The sequence below is a fragment of the Staurois parvus genome, unplaced genomic scaffold, assembly GCF_062004578.1.
Source record: "Staurois parvus isolate SC_StPar_1 unplaced genomic scaffold, SC_StPar_1.0 ptg002160l, whole genome shotgun sequence".
Lineage (NCBI taxonomy): Eukaryota > Metazoa > Chordata > Amphibia > Anura > Ranidae > Staurois > Staurois parvus.
The window spans coordinates 31,935-48,519 of record NW_028319956.1 but is presented as its reverse complement, the minus strand read 5'-3'; the positions used below and the strand labels follow the sequence as shown (position 1 = coordinate 48,519).

The window sequence follows — 16,585 nt, the reverse complement described above, 5'->3', positions numbered from 1 at the left end:
CCCACGCAGGCACAGGGAGAACATGCAAACTCCAGGCAGGTAGTACCATGGTTGGGATTCAAACCAACGACCCGAGTACTGCCAGGCCGGAGTGCTAAGCGTTTAGCCTCTGTGCTGCCCATAGATGAAATGTTTACTCTCAATGATGCTGGACAATATCTACTCCCGATGGCCACAGTCCGGCCCCCCTAAAGTCTGAGAACCAGGAAACTGGCCCTTTGTTTAGAAAGTCTGGAGACCCCTGATATACATTATTAGAAACATATTGCTGCACTAGACAGAACTAAAAGACACAACCCACAGGGAAGAAAAATATATTTTAAATATATTTTTTAAATATTCTTCCAAAATATATTGATATATAATTGAAATACTACAATTTTGGCCGTATTCAATATATTTCTATAAATATATATATATATATATATACTGCATGTTGAAATAGGTTTTTATTACAAAATATATGAAAAATATTTTTCATATATTTTGTAATATATAAAAATCGCATTTCAACATGCAGTATATATATATGTACATATTATTATTATTATACAGGATTTATATAGCGCCAAAAAGTTCGCTCAGCGCTGTACATTATAGTGGGGGACAGAACATGAGACAATACAGTAACAATACAATACACGAGGGGTTCGAGGGCCCTGCTCCTTGGAGCTTACAATCTAGGAGGGAGGGGAAAGTGGTACAGGAGGAGATAGCTGTGGTGGATGGAGTGGTAGGAGGAGTGGAGGAGATCGGCTGTTAGGTGAGGGTGGGGTAGGCTTCCCTGAAGAGATGGGTTTTCAGGGTGCGCCTGAAGGAGAGGAGAGTAGGTGACAGTCTGATGGATTGGGGTAGTGAGTTCCAGTTGTTGTAGTTATTTCTTCTCATTACTACTTGGACTGTTATATATTTAAAAAAAAAATAAAAAATATATATATATATACTGTATGTTAAAATGCATTTTTATTACAAAATATTTTTAAAAATATATTTTCAAATATACTGTAAGTCTTTAAAAATTAATTTAACCACTTGCCCTCCTGAGGATTTACCCCCCTTAATGACCAGGCCTCTTTTTGCTACTCGGCGCTGCACTAATTCAACTGATAATTGCGCGGTCATGCAACGCTGCACCCAAACGAAATTTACGTCCTTTTTTTCACACAAATAGAGCTTTCTTTCGGTGGTATTTGATCACCTGTGCGCTTTTTATTTTTCACGCTATAAACAAAAAAAGGCCAAAAATTTTGAAGAAAAACAATATTTTTTATTTTCAGCTATAAAAAATTTATAGTAAACTCAAAGTTGGTTATAAATTTAGGCCAAAATGTCTCCCGCTCCATGTTTTTGGTAAAAAAAATCCCAATAAATGTATATTGATTGCTTTGTGTGGAAGTTATAGCGTCTACAAACTATGGGATAGATACTGCAATTTACGCCATTTTTTTGCTATACAGCGCTGCGCTAGTTTAATGGACAATTGCGCGGTCATGCAATACGGTACATAAATGAAATTTACATCCTTTTTTCCCCACAAATTGAGCTTTCTTTCGGTGGTATTTGATCACCTGTGCGGTTTTTATTTTTTGCGCTATAAAAAAAAACACTGACAATTTTGAGGAAAAAAAACAATATTTTGGACTTTTTGCTATAAAACATGTCCAGTAAAAAAAAAATGCAAAAATCAAATTTAGTCATAAATTTCTGCCAAAATGCATTCTGCAACATGTCTTTGCTAAAAAAAACCCAATATGTGTAAATTAATTGGTTTACATGAAAGTTATAGCGTCTACAAATGGCGGGAAAGATACTGGGATTTTTAAGGGTTTTTTTATACTAATAATGGCGGTGATCAGCGAATTATGGCAGCGACCAGCAACTTATGGCGGGACTGCGGGACTGCGGCGGACATTCTGACATTGGGGGGTACTGACTTGGGGTCACTGACATCCCCAAAAACACTAATACAGTGATCAGTGCAAAAAAAAAACACTGACACTGTACTAATGGCACTGGGGAGGAAGGGGTTAACTTTATTTTGCAGGGAAGGGTTATAGGAGTGAGGGGAGTGTTTTACTAGGGGGCAGGGCGGGGGCGTGTACTGGGCGGGACAAGGCTGATCGAGAAAGAGAAACTCTTCTGTCTCGATCAGCTCGTCCTCAAGCTGAGAAGGAAGTGACAGACAGCACAGCTACTGCAGCTGTGCTCTCTGTCACTGTTTGCCGCCGATCGCCGGGACATCGCCGCTAAGGAGCAGCTGTGACCCGGCGACTGACATCTGCGGCAGTGATCCGCAGGACAAATAGGGCGGCGGCGCGCCTCACGCGCTCCCCCTATTTGTTTACAAAACACACGTCTTAAAACGTGGTTTTGCCTTTGAGTGCCGCCCTGCCGCCATATATGTACAGTGGCAGGGCGGCAAGTGGTTAATCCACATTTTTGGAATGCATTTACAAATATATGTTAAAATTACTTTTATATATGTTAAAAAAAAAAATCTGAAGAATATATTTTAAAAAATATATATATATTTAAAAAAATATTTTTCATATATTTTGTAATACCGTATTTGCCGGCGTATAAGACGACCCCCTACTTTTCCTGTTAAAATATAGGGTTTGAGCTATACTCGCCGTATAAGACTACCCCTCTTCCAATGCACACCAAATAAAAATGAAAAAACATCAGATTTGATTTCAATATGGTATGGTATTTCAGTATGGTATTCCAATGATGGGGCACTATTCCATCCACTGACACCAATGATGGGGCACTATTCCTCCCACTGACACCAATGATGGGGCACTATTCCTCCCACTGACACCAATGATGGGGCACTATTCCTCCCACTGACACCAATGATGGGGCACTATTCCTCCCACTGACACCAATGATGGGGCACTATTCCTCCCACTGACACCAATGATGGGGCACTATTCCTCCCACTGACACCAATGATGGGGCACTATTCCTCCCACTGACACCAATGATGGGGCACTATTCCTCCCACTGACACCAATGATGGGGCACTATTCCTCCCACTGACACCAATGATGGGGCACTATTCCTCCCACTGACACCAATGATGAGGCACTATTCCTCCCACTGACACCAATGATGGGGCACTATTCCTCCCACTGACACCAATGATGGAGCACTATTCCTCCCACTGACACCAATGATGGGGCACTATTCCATCCACTGACACCAATGATGGGGAACTATTCCTCCCACTGACACCAATGATGGGACACTATTCCTCCCACTGACACCAATGATGGGGAACTATTCCTCCCACTGACACCAATGATGGGGCACTATTCCTCCCACTGACACCAATGATGGGGCACTATTCCTCCCACTGATACCAATGATGGGGCACTATTCCTCCCACTGACACCAATGATGGTACCCCATCAGTAGTGTCAGTGTGTGAGGAATAGTGTCCCATCATTAGTGTCAGTGGGAGGAATAGTGTCCCATCATTGGTGTCAGTGGGAGGAATAGTGCCCCATCATTGGTGTCAGTGGGAGGAATAGTGTCCCATCATTGGTGTCAGTGGGAGGAATAGTGTCCCATCATTGGTATCAGTGGGAGGAATAGTGCCCCATCATTGGTGTCAGTGGGAGGAATAGTGTCCCATCATTGGTGTCAGTGGGGAGAAAAGTGCCCCATCATTGGTGTCAGTGGGGGAGGAATAGTGCCCCATCATTGGTGTCAGTGGGGGAGGAATAGTGCCCCATCATTGGTGTCAGTGGGGAGAATAGTGCCCCATCATTGGTGTCAGTGGGGAGAATAGTGCCCCATCATTGGTGTCAGTGGGGGAGGAATAGTGCCCCATCATTGGTGTCAGTGGGAGGAATAGTGTCCCATCATTGGTATCAGTGGGGAGAATAGTGCCCCATCATTGGTGTCAGTGGGGGAGAATAGTGCCCCATCATTGGTGTCAGTGGGGAGAATAGTGCCCCATCATTGGTGTCAGTGGGGGAGGAATAGTGCCCCATCATTGGTGTCAGTGGGGGAGAATAGTGCCCCATCATTGGTGTCAGTGGGAGGAATAGTGCCCCATCATTGGTGTCAGTGGGAGAGGAATAGTGCCCCATCATTGGTATCAGTGGGGAGAATAGTGCCCCATCATTGGTGTCACTGGGGGAGGAATAGTGCCCCATCATTGGTATCAGTGGGGAGAATAGTGCCCCATCATTGGTGTCACTGGGGGAGGAATAGTGCCCCATCGTTAGTGTCAGTGGGGGAGAGGAGCGGCTGCTCATTCTTTCAGTTCGGCCGCTTGATTTTCGCGGGGCCATTTGGCTACGCCTCCTCGCCGGTGATTGGTCGCCTGTGTGCGCTGGCGCCCAATCACCGGTGAGGAGGTGGAGCCGAGCGGCCGCGCGACCATCGAGCGGCCAAACTAAAAGAAGGAGCAGCCGCGCTTCCTGGACCGGATCGTCGTGGGACCGGGACCGGAGCCAGGTAAGGTACAGCAGCCCCTCTGCCCACCCCTGTACTTAGTGTCCGTTGGAGGACACCGCCCCTCGAAAAAGTGCCGCCCTGACACCGGCTCGCCGTATACCGGCGTATAAGACGACCCCCGACTTTTTAGAAGATTTTCATGGGTTGAAAAGTCGTCTTATACGCAGGCAAATACGGTATATAAAAATCGCATTTCAACATGCAGTATATATATATATGTAGAAAACAGCCAAAATTGTAGTTATTTCTTCTCATCTTTACTTGGACTGTTATATATTTAAAAACATATTTATATATATATATATATATATATTATATATACATACAGTTGTGACCAAAATTATTCAACCCCCAATGCTGTAAAGGGGTTTAGGGACTATAGTGTACATTTGGAATTGTATTCAGAATCAAATCCTACAAGGACGTTGTAACTACCCAAATGCAACTAAAATGACATCAATTGTTTATGTAATACAGTAGTAAATGGTTCTTATGTGGTTTCTTCATTGCCACAATTATTCAACCCCTTAAAGACTACCACTCTGAAGAACAGAGGTTCATACAGGTGCTTTCCATCAGGTATTGAAAACACCTGTGGATGTCACCGAGCAGCAATCAAGCATAATAAGCACCAATTAGGCAGCTTTAAAATGACTGTGATACTCAGCTCCTTCTAGACATTTACTGGTGTGGTTACAAACATGGTGAAGGCAAGAGAATGGTCCAGGAAGACAAGAGAAGAGGTGATTTCTCTTCACAGGAAGGGCAATGGCTATAAGAAGATTGCAAAGATGTTAAACATACCAAGAGACACCTTAGGAAGCATCATTCGCAAATTCAAGGCAAAGGGCACTGTTGAAACGCTACCTGGTCGTGGCAGAAAGAAGATGCTGACTTCGACTGCTGTGCGCTACCTGAAGCGTAGAGTGGAGAGAAGTCCCCGTGTGACTGCTGAGGAACTGAGAAAAGATTTGTCAGATGTGGGTACAGAAGTTTCAGCCCAGACAATAAGACGCACACTGCGTAATGAAGGCCTCCGTGCCAGAACTCCCAGGCGTACCCCCTTGCTGTCTCCAAAGAATAAGAAGAGTCGACTGCAGTATGCCAAAAGCCATGTGGACAAACCACAAAAGTTGTGGGATAGTGTTCTGTGGACTGATGAAACAAAATTAGAACTGTTTGGGCCCATGGATCAACGCTATGTTTGGAGGAGGAAGAACAAGGCCTATGATGAAAAGAACACCTTGCCTACTGTGAAGCATGGTGGAGGGTCAATCATGCTTTGGGGCTGTTTTGCTTCTGCAGGTACAGGGAAGCTTCAGCGTGTGCAAGGTACCATGAATTCTCTTCAGTACCAGGAGATATTGGATGGAAACGTGATGCAGTCCGTCACACACCTGAGGCTTGGGAGACGTTGGACCTTTCAACAGGACAATGATCCCAAGCATACCTCCAAGTCCACTAGAGCATGGTTGCAGAGGAAAGGCTGGAACATTTTGGAGTGGCCATCGCAGTCACCAGACTTAAATCCGATTGAGAACCTCTGGTGGGACTTAAAGAAAGCAGTTGCAGTGCGCAAGCCTAAGAATGTGACTGAACTGGAGGCCTTTGCCCATGAAGAATGGGCGAAGATACCCGTAGATCGCTGCAAGACACTTGTGTCAAGCTATGCTTCACGTTTAAAAGCTGTTATAACTGTAAAAGGATGCTGTACTAAGTACTAAGATTGAATGTCACTTGGGGGCTGAATAAAACTGATAATGCTGTGAGCACAGAAAAGACATTTGTGGTTATTTCATTATAACTGTTATGTTATATTTGTCTGACCTACAAGTACCTCTTTAATGTAAATGTAAGCAAGATGACTGAATGATCAAAAGCAATGTCAAACTGGCCAAAACACTCAATTTCAGTGGGGGTTGAATAATTTTGGTCACAACTGTATATATGTATGTATACTGTATGTTGAAAGGCGTTTTTATTACAAAATATTTGTAAAAATACATTTCAAATATACTGTAAGTCTTAAAAATCCATTTAATCTACATTTTTGGAATGCATTTACAAATATATGTAAAAATATATGTTAAAAAGACTTTTATATATGCTAAAAAAATCTGAAGAATATATTTAAAAAAATATATATATATTTTAAAAAATATTTTTCATATATTTTGTAATATATAAAAAACGCATTTCAATATGTAGTGTGTGTATATATATATATATATATATATATTGTAAAGCGCTGAGCAAACTGTTGGCGCTATATAAATCCTGTATAATAATAATAATATATATATTTAAATATATTTTGCATTATATTGAATACAGCCAAATTTGTAGTTATTTCTTCTCATTATTACTTGGATTTTTATGTTTTTTTATTTTTTATTTGATTTTGATGTGATAAATATATTTTTATTTTTCGTTGGCATAGCATTTCATTTTGATGTGATACATATATACTGCACATTGAATGCGTTTTTTATATATTACAAAATATATGAAAAATATTTTTAAGAAAATATATATTTTTTTAATATATTTTTGAGATTTTTTTTAACATATATAAAAGTCATTTTTACATATATTTTTACATATATTTGTAAATGCATTCCAAAAATTACCTTTATTTTTAAAGACATACAGTATATTTGAAAATTTATGTTCATATATTTTCTAAGAAAGACACATTTCAACATACAGTATATATATATATTTATTTTTTTTAAATATATTGAATATAGCCAAAATTTTAGTTTTTCAAATATATGTCAATATATTTGGGAAGAATATTTTAAAAATATATTTCAAATATATTTTTCTTCCATGTGGGAATGCACATCAAAATGCAAATTACAAATATATATATATATATATAAAATGCCAAGTAATACTGAGAAGAAATAAGAGTTCCAATATATGTGGTAACATGTAGAGATGAATATGTCTCACCCCGTCCTCTTTAGATCAAAGAGGACCACCAAAGAAGCAACGGACACTTACCGGATTGAGTGGACTCATAATGAAAAGAGTCAGGAGAGGAGGGAGTCAGAGCGGATCTGCGTACCGCTCAATTGCTTCTCCGTATCTTAATTTGGAATCTCCTCCTCCATTCACCTCAAACTTATCTCACATGTATAATAAATAAATGTAGGAAAACACGTCCAATGCGTTTCATCAAAGGTGACGTCATCGGGGGCACGGTCTATTTTAATAATTATAATAATTTGTATACAATTCAAATTTTTTTTCTGCCAGCTGCTTTTTATTTTTTTCTGTATACCTGTGCGACTTCAATCCGTAGTCCAAATTTATGGTATATCTTAGGAAGGGGGCGCGGGTCTTCATCCTTGCCCCGGGTGCTGGACGAATCCATCCCGGTATCGGTTATAGGTGGATTTGAAACACTTTATGAATACTAAGTCAGGTACAACACGTCTTATTTTAAGCACTTCCAGTCCGGACACTTTCACCCCCTTCCAGTCCGGACACTTTCACCCCCTTCCAGTCCGGACACTTTCACCCCCTTCCAGTCCGGACACTTTCACCCCCTTCCAGTACGAACACTTTCCCCCCCTTCCAGTCTGGACACTTTCCCCCCCTTCCAGTCCGGACACTTTCACCCCCTTCCAGTCCGGACACTTTCACCCCCTTCCAGTCCGGACACTTTCACCCCCTTCCAGTCCAGACACTTTCCCCCCTTGCAGTCCGGACACTTTCCCCCCCTTCCAGTCCGGACGCTTTCCCCCCTTCCAGCCCGGATGCTTTCCCCCCTTCCAGTCCGGACACTTTCACCCCCTTCCAGTCCAAACACTTTCACCCCCTTCCAGTCCGGACACTTTCCCCCCCTTCCAGTCCGGACGCTTTCCCCTCTTCCAGTCCGGACACTTCCCCCCTTCCAGTCCGGACACTTTCACCCCCTTCCAGTCCAAACACTTTCACCCCCTTCCAGTCCGGACACTTTCCCCCCCTTCCAGTCCGGATGCTTTCCCCCCTTCCAGCCCAGACGCTTTCCCCCCTTCCAGTCCGGACACTTTCACTCCCTTCTAGTCCGGACACTTCCCCCCTTCCAGTCCGGACACTTTCACCCCCTTCCAGTCCGGACACTTTCACCCCCTTCCAGTCCGGACGCTTTCACCCCCTTCCAGTCCGGACACTTTCACCCCCTTCCAGTCCGGACACTTTCACCCCCTTCCAGTCCGGACAATTTCCCCCCCCCCAGTCCGGACACTTTCACCCCCTTCCAGTCCGGACACATTCCCCCCCTTCCAGTACGGACAATTTCCTCCCCTTCCAGTCCGGACACTTTCCCCCCCTTCCAGTCCGGACACTTTCCCCCCCTTCCAGTCCGGACACTTTCCCCCCCTTCCAGTCCGGACGCTTTCCCCCCCTTCCAGTCCGGACACTTTCACCCCTTCCAGTCCAGACACTTTCACCCCCTTCTAGTCCGGACACTTCCCCCCCTTCCAGTCCAGACGCTTTCACCCCCTTCCAGTCCGGACATTTCACCCCCTTCCAGTCCGGACGCTTTCACCCCCTTCCAGTCCGGACGCTTTCACCCCCTTCCAGTCCGGACCCTTTTACCCCCTTCCAGTACGGACACTTCCCCCCCTTCCAGTCCGGACACTTTCCCCCCCTTCCAGTCCGGACAATTTCCCCCCCTTCCATTCCGGACACTTTCCCCCCCTTCCAGTCCGGACAATTTCCCCCCCTTCCAGTCCGGACAATTTCCCCCCCTTCCTGTCCAGGCCAATTTTCAGCTTTCAGCGCTATCACACTTTGAATGACAATTGCGCTGTCATGCAACACTGTACCAAGATTAATTCTTTAGCATTTTTTTTGGACAGATAAAGATTTATTTTGGTGGTATTTATTCACAGCTGGGATTTTTATTTTTTTATATAAACAAAAACGTCGAAACATTTTGAAAAGTGTTTTTTGCAAATAAATAGTATTTCATCATAAATCTTGGCCAAAATTTATTCAGTTATCTTTTTAGTAAAATAAAATAACCCAAGTTAGTTTATAACCAAAAATTATAATTTTTATTTTAATTTTTTACATTTTTATTTTATTTTTTTTATATTATTATTTATGTTTTTTTTTTTTAACATATTGTCACCCTAGCAGTACAGCGTCGCCATAGTGACACTGTACTACTTGTGGGGGGCGATGAAGATTTTTTTTTTTACACTGATTGCTTTTACACCGAAAAAGGCTGTAAAAGCAATCATTTCTCCTTCTCTCTGGCTGCATTCTTGCAGCCATTGAGAAATACTGTGTGAGCTGTGATTGGTCACAGCTTGCCACATGGTACAAGGCTGTTGTGAATAGCCCTGTTCCATGTGACCTCTGTGATCATTCATAGATTTCACACGTAGCAAGCAATGATGTCAGAAGTGACATCTTGCTTACTACTCTGCATGTGATCACTGATTGGCCAATCAGTGATCACATGATCGACCCCTCGCACAGAGGTCACGTACGATGATTGGTGTTCCGCTGTGTCCGGAGGACACAGTGGGCACCGGATCGCACCCCATTCAGCAACCTCCTGGAGACAAGTGAGCATTGTTTTAGTAAATGATTAACAATCTGACAACTCTTACCCAACCAGGTGTGATAGCTTTTTACTCGTGGTCAAATATTTTTTTTGCGGGGGAGGGGTCAGGCGACTTTATATGCTTGGGTGTCATTTTAATTTTTTACAGTTAAAAATGATTTTTTTTTTTTACAGAATAGAAAAGAACAGAATAAAAAAAAGTAGAACAAATATAGCCATTTTCTGAAATTCAAATTCCAAATTCCAATTTCGAACCCATTTGAAAATAATGAATATCCGAAACGAATCCGAATAGACAAAAGAAATTCCTAAAAAGGAAACATTGTAACTTAACAAACGAATCCAAAACAAAACAAATGTTTCCATCGTGCACATCTCTATCTACCAGCATGCCAGATTTTGGGAAATATCCTATGCACAGTGGCGTCCCGACGCAGGTGCGGGGGGTGCGCACTGCACCGGGTGACACTGACCGCACGGGGGGTGACACCGGACCTAGACTCCGATCCATTATGCTCAATCCGCAGATCCGATCCATCCTGCGGGGATCGTCAGCTTTCTTTACAACTTACCTTTTTGTGGAGCGGGTCCAGTGTCACCCCGTATAGGTTGATCCCCGCAGAATGGATGGGATCTGCGGATTGGGGAGGATAACGGATCGGACACCCATCCATTATGCTTAATCTGCAGATCCGAAACCATCCTGCGGGGATCTTCGGCCAGATTGTCATGCCCGTTATGGATCCAATAATCAATTTTTAGTCAAATACTGATGTAGCGCCCTCTAGTGAAGATAGTTTATTCGGTGTAGCTAGAGTCTTGCTAGAAGCTTTGGCTTAGACCAGTGTTTCTCAACTCCAGTCCTCATGGACCCCCAACAGGTCATGTTTTCAGGATTTCCATTATTTTGCACAGGTGATTTGATCAGTTTCACTGCCTTAGTAATTACCACAGCTGTTTCATCTGAGGGAAATCCTGAAAACATGACCTGTTGGGGGTCCATGAGGACTGGAGTTGAGAAACACTGGCTTAGACAGAGTGTTACTTCTGGTAAGGCTGGAGGGCTCCGCAGGTCAGTCCTCTGGTATCTCCCCCTGCTCTAGAAGCTTGGAGAAGTTTCTAGAAGTCAGTAGGCAGAGGTGAAGGAGTGTCAAGGTCCTACCCAGGGGCGGACTGACAACTTATGGGGCCCCCGGGCAATAGGGGATCATGGGGCCCCTGTGTCCTTGCCCAAACTCAAAAAAGCCTATGAAAAAGGTACCAGAGGCATCTCATGGGGCCCCCTACTGAGCCCGGGCCCTCGGGCAGTGCCCGAGTCTCCAAATGGTCAGTCCGCCCCTGGTCCTACCTTTCCTCAGAGATTGTGTTGCTCCATGTGCTGGCATCCATCTTAAGTTCCTGCAAAGCATGGTGGGAGCCTTTATGCTTTCAGGCCTCTGCGGCTCCTCCTCCAGAAGGGTGTGGCTGATCACATTTAAGCCTGCTGTCTGCAGTTGCTCTTTGCATTTGTGTGCTGTATGTTCCCTTGCAGCAAGCTCTTGTTCTGTTCTCGTTGCTCTCCTGGTAACCGACTCGGCTTGGACAAGACTATTCTCTGCTTTATCCCATTACCTGACCTCCCGTTGCTGAACCCGGCCCGTAACCGGAGTATTCTTGTCTACCGTCTTGTACTGTTTGCTCTGTTGTTATCGACCCGGCCTGTCCGACCACGCTATACGTTTTCCATCTAGCTCTTACCAGCTGTACGCCATTGGCGGCAGTCGTTACCGCAGCTGGGGTTACTCGAGGGCCGCGACCTGGTCTCAGGCTGCATCAAGTCCATCCCCACCATCAGGGGCCCTGGTGAAGGGCAACCTGGGGCTTAGACTCCGCGCCCTGAGGGACTCTGGTCTGTGAACAGCGGCTGTCGTCAGTCGCTGCGTGACCTTACCATTAGGCCTGCCTGCCCATGGCACCGCTCCTGCCCTGACAAGGAGCTGATCCACATATTTATGGGAGTCTGACCAATCCCAGGCAGGAGGCCTAGCAGTGCGGCAGGCTGGCCCATAAATATGAAAGAGCCTGGCCAGCAAGGGGAGCCGGGTGGAAGATGGAGGACTGAAGTGCTGCTGTGTAGCCTGGGAGAGGGGGTTCTTCCTCCAGGCTGGAGGTTGGAGGAAGCTGAAGCAGGAGCTCCACTATGGAGGGACAGCCTGCAAAGCGTGGAAAAGAACCAGCCCAGCGGAAGGCCAGAAAGCAGTTCTATCCATAGCTGCAGGACAAGGACAGTGTGAGGACCTCTACACCCCCAGGCCTATAAAGGAGAAGTCTGCTGGATGCAAGTTCTTGGCAAGTCTTCAGGGGACAGTCTAATGCTTGCCCAATCCTTTGTCCTGAGACCATATTTTTGAGACCAGACATATATCGCATTTTATAGATCAGCCTACCCATGTTTCATCTTTCCATGCATAGCCTTTGGTTTTATTGACTTTCAGCAAATTTCTGTTTATTCGCCGCAAGATAAAAAGAAAAGGAAAAGTTACCTGTCTACTGCAATGGCCGTCAAGGTGAAGACCGACACGTACACGGTTACCGGTTGTATTAGGAACACAAAGTAACACATAAACTTTCCGAACACCCAACCCTGGGAGTTGAAGGCATAGGCAAGGGTGAAGGGCACGCATGTGGCGCACATGAGCATGTCGGAAAAGGCCAGGTTTCCGATAAAGAAGTTGGTGACGTTGTGCATCTTTTTGGTTCTCCAAATCACGTAGAGGAGAAGGTAGTTCCCAAATATGCCGATCAGTACCACCAGTGCGTAGCATGGGATGATGACAGGCTTGTACGACTGGATCAGCTGGACGCCAGTGAACTCCGAGCTCGAGTTTGAGCTGTTGAGTTTGACTCTGTAGATGGTTAGATTGGCTGGTCCATAGCTTCTGCCCCCACTGTTCTCCATGTTCTCAATCCAGTCTTCAAAGCCACTTAATATTCCACCGGAGCGCCATTATGAAGAGCTTAAGTGCAGAGTGTTGGAAACCTGAGACTGGAGCTGCGAAAAACTGAAATAAAGCCAGAACTTTAACTATGTGTGGCATCAGGTTGAACCAGAAATGGACAGATATATTCCCCCTCTACACGAGGTCAGGGGTAATGTTGTGATAGTTACTGCAGGTGATAAGTCCATAAAATTTTGAAGAGTGTTGTCTAAATTTCCAATAATAGCTCTACATCCATTGGCTTTTGAGGACAAAACCAAGTCTTTCCACCATATAGGAAACCAGATGATCACTCGGCTTTGGAGGTTGGGTGGAAACACAGTTTAGCCCCCAAGACATGCATTGTTGTATCACCAGATAGTCCTCTCCTCTCCATGAATACGTGGCTTGGAGATCCAGTTTTTCACCATCACCCGTTGATGTGACTTCTGTTCTGTAGGAGGATTGTTCTTCCTAAGCAAAGGAGAGACACGTTACTGATGTAAAGGAGATCTCAGGTCACGGCACACACTTTCATTTTATACCATCGGCATTGTAATAACAACACAAACAATAGTTATATCCAGATGCAGGAACTCCTCCTTTCCGGGTCACCTCTTGTCTCCGCCCCTACCCACCTCCGAGCACCGGTTCCTTGGTTCCAACCCCTTTCCACCTCCCAGTACCGCCCCTTTAGAGGATATAGTGCCAAGAAGTCATTTGTATGAAATTTGTTATTGATAACAAGAAAAGCAGTAAAAATAGATCCCCTGCAGCCTGCAACAATACACCCCCCCACAACAATAGATCCCCCAGCAACAACACCCCCCCACAACAATAGATCCCCCCAGCAACAGTGGACCCCCCACAACAATAGATACCCACCAGAAACAGTGGACTCTCCGCAACAATAGACATCCCCCAGCAACACTGGACCAACCACAACAATAAGCCCCCCCAAGGAACAATAGATACCCCCAGCAAAAATGGACCGCCCCGTAACAAAATACCCCCAGCAACAATAGACCTATGGTAGCAACAAAAGATCTCCCGCAACAGTAGACCTCCCCTAACAACACTGGACCACCCACAACCATAGCCCCCAGGAACAATAGATCCCCCAGCAACACTGGGCCACCCACAACAATAGACCCCCCCAGGAAAAATAGATCCCCCTAGCAACAATGGACCCCCCACAACAATAGACACCCACCAGCAACAGTGGACCCCCCACAACAATAGATACTCACCAGAAACAGTGGACTCTCTGCAACAATAAACCTCCCCCAGCAACATGGACCACCCACAACAATAGACACCCCCAGGAACAATAGATCCCCCCAGCAACAATGGACCACCCGCAACAAAATACCCCCAGCAACAATAGACCTATGGTAGTAACAAAAGATCTCCCACAACAATAGAGTCTCTGCGACAATAGACCTCCCCAGCAACACTGAACCACCCACAACAATAGCCCCCCCATTAACAATAGATCCCCCCACCAACAATAGACCCCCACCAGTAGAGGCAGACTGACCATTCGAGTACTCGGGCACTGCCCGAGGGCCCAGGGTCAGTAGGGGGCCCCATGAAATGCCTCTGGTACCTTTTATAGGCTTTTTTGGGTGTGCTTTGAGTGTGGGCAAGGACACAGGGGCCCCATGATCTTCTAATGCCCGGGGGCCCCATGAGTTGTCAGTCCGCCCCTGCCCACCAGTAACAGTGGACCCCCAGCAACAATAGACCTATGGTAGTAACAAAAGACTCTCTGCAACAATAGACCTCCCCCAGCAACACTGGACCACCCACAACAATATATCCCCCCCATTAACAATAGATCCCCCCAGCAACAATAGACCCCCCACAACAATAGACACCCACCAGTAACAGTGGACCCCCCGCAACAATAGATACCCACCAGAAACAGTGGACTCTCCGCCACAATAGACCTTCCCCAGCAACACTGGACCACCCACAACAAAATACCCCCAGCATCAATAGACCCCTCCCTCAACAGTAGAATCCTCCTCACAACAATTGTCCCACCCCCAGCAACAACAGATTCCCCACCAACAGCAATAGCCCCCCCCCCCTTCCCGCAAAAAAAGATCTCTTCCAGCAGCCACCATCAATATATTCTGTAGCACCCTTTTCCATTACATAGTTCAGTTCCCACTGAAAAAAATCCCTGGTTTTATCTGACAATCCAGTATGAGATTACCTGAAAAATCTCCTTTCATTCTGTGAGCGCTGCCTGTCTGTGGGCCACCAATTTCCACAACTTCCCACATGGAAGAAAAATATATTTTAAATATATTTTAAAAATATTCTTCCCAAATATATTGACCTATATTTGAAATCCTACAATCTTGGCCATATTCAGTATATTTCAAAATACTGCAGGTTGAAATGCGTTTTTTTATATATATTACAAAATATATGAAAAATATTTTTAAAAATATATATTTATTAAATATATTCTTCAGATTTTTTTAACATATAAAAAAAGTCATTTTAACATATATTTTTACATATATTTGTAAATGCATTCCAAAAAGTGTAGATTAAATGAATTTTTAAAGACATGCAGTATGTTTGAAAATGTATTTTAAAAATATTTTCATATATTTTGTAATAAAAACGCATTTCAACATACAGTGTGTATATATAAATATATATATATATATATATATATATATTTTTTTTTTTTTAATTATTGAAATATATTGAATATGGCCAAAATTGGAGCATTTCAAATATATGGCAATATATTTGGGAAGAATATTTTTATATATGTAAAAATATATGTTAAAATGTTTTTTTTGTATGTTAAAAAAAATCTGAAGAATATATTTTAAAATATATTTTTCATATATTATGTAATATATAAAAATGCATTTCAACATACAGTATGTATATATATATATAGTTACATAGTTAGTCTGGCTGGAAGAAGACAAAAGTCCATCCAGTTCAACCATAATGTATATATATATATATATTGAATACGGCCAAAATTGTAGTATTTCAAATATATGTGAATATATTTGGGAAGAATATTTTTACAATATATTTAAAATATATTTTTCTTCCATGTGGGTTCCTGGACTCCCAGCATTCTTTGCATCTCCTCCTCCAATTCTAAGGACTACATATTAAATGGTATCTTGCTGATTCCTGTCCTGACTCCGCCTCCTGAAACTCCTCCTCTCAGCACAACCTTCATTACAGAGAACCCCAACCCCTCTCCTGCCATTTATTCCACACAATATCTATCATGTCATCTGCTGGTATATCATAAAGTAGTCTCAAGTTGGAGAGGTGATGTCACATTTCCAATGTGTTTTGCCGGGTGGGCTTCTGCTGGGGTTCAAAACACCGGGGGAGTTCCCACATGGAAGAAAAATATATTTGAAATATATTTTAAAAATATTCTTCCCAAATATATTGACATATATTTGAAATGCTACAATTTTGGCCATATTCAATATATTTCAAAATATATTTCAATAAAAGACAAGAGGAACACGACATTTGAAGCCCATGTCCAGGATCCGTCTGTGTGTGATGGCTCTTGATGCAC

At 43.7% G+C, this 16,585-nt stretch overlaps 1 protein-coding gene across 1 annotated transcript in view; it reads right to left on the bottom strand.

Moving 5' to 3' along the window:
* Positions 1-13,467, bottom strand: part of LOC149432321 (prolactin-releasing peptide receptor-like) — a 72,034-nt gene extending 58,567 nt beyond the window's left edge. The window contains exon 1 of the mRNA XM_089665247.1: positions 12,565-13,467. Within this exon, the coding sequence (XP_089521373.1) occupies positions 12,565-12,980 (416 nt within the window). The 5' untranslated portion in view covers positions 12,981-13,467. The remainder of the gene's footprint in view (positions 1-12,564) is intronic.
* Between the last annotated feature and the right edge of the window lie 3,118 nt (positions 13,468-16,585).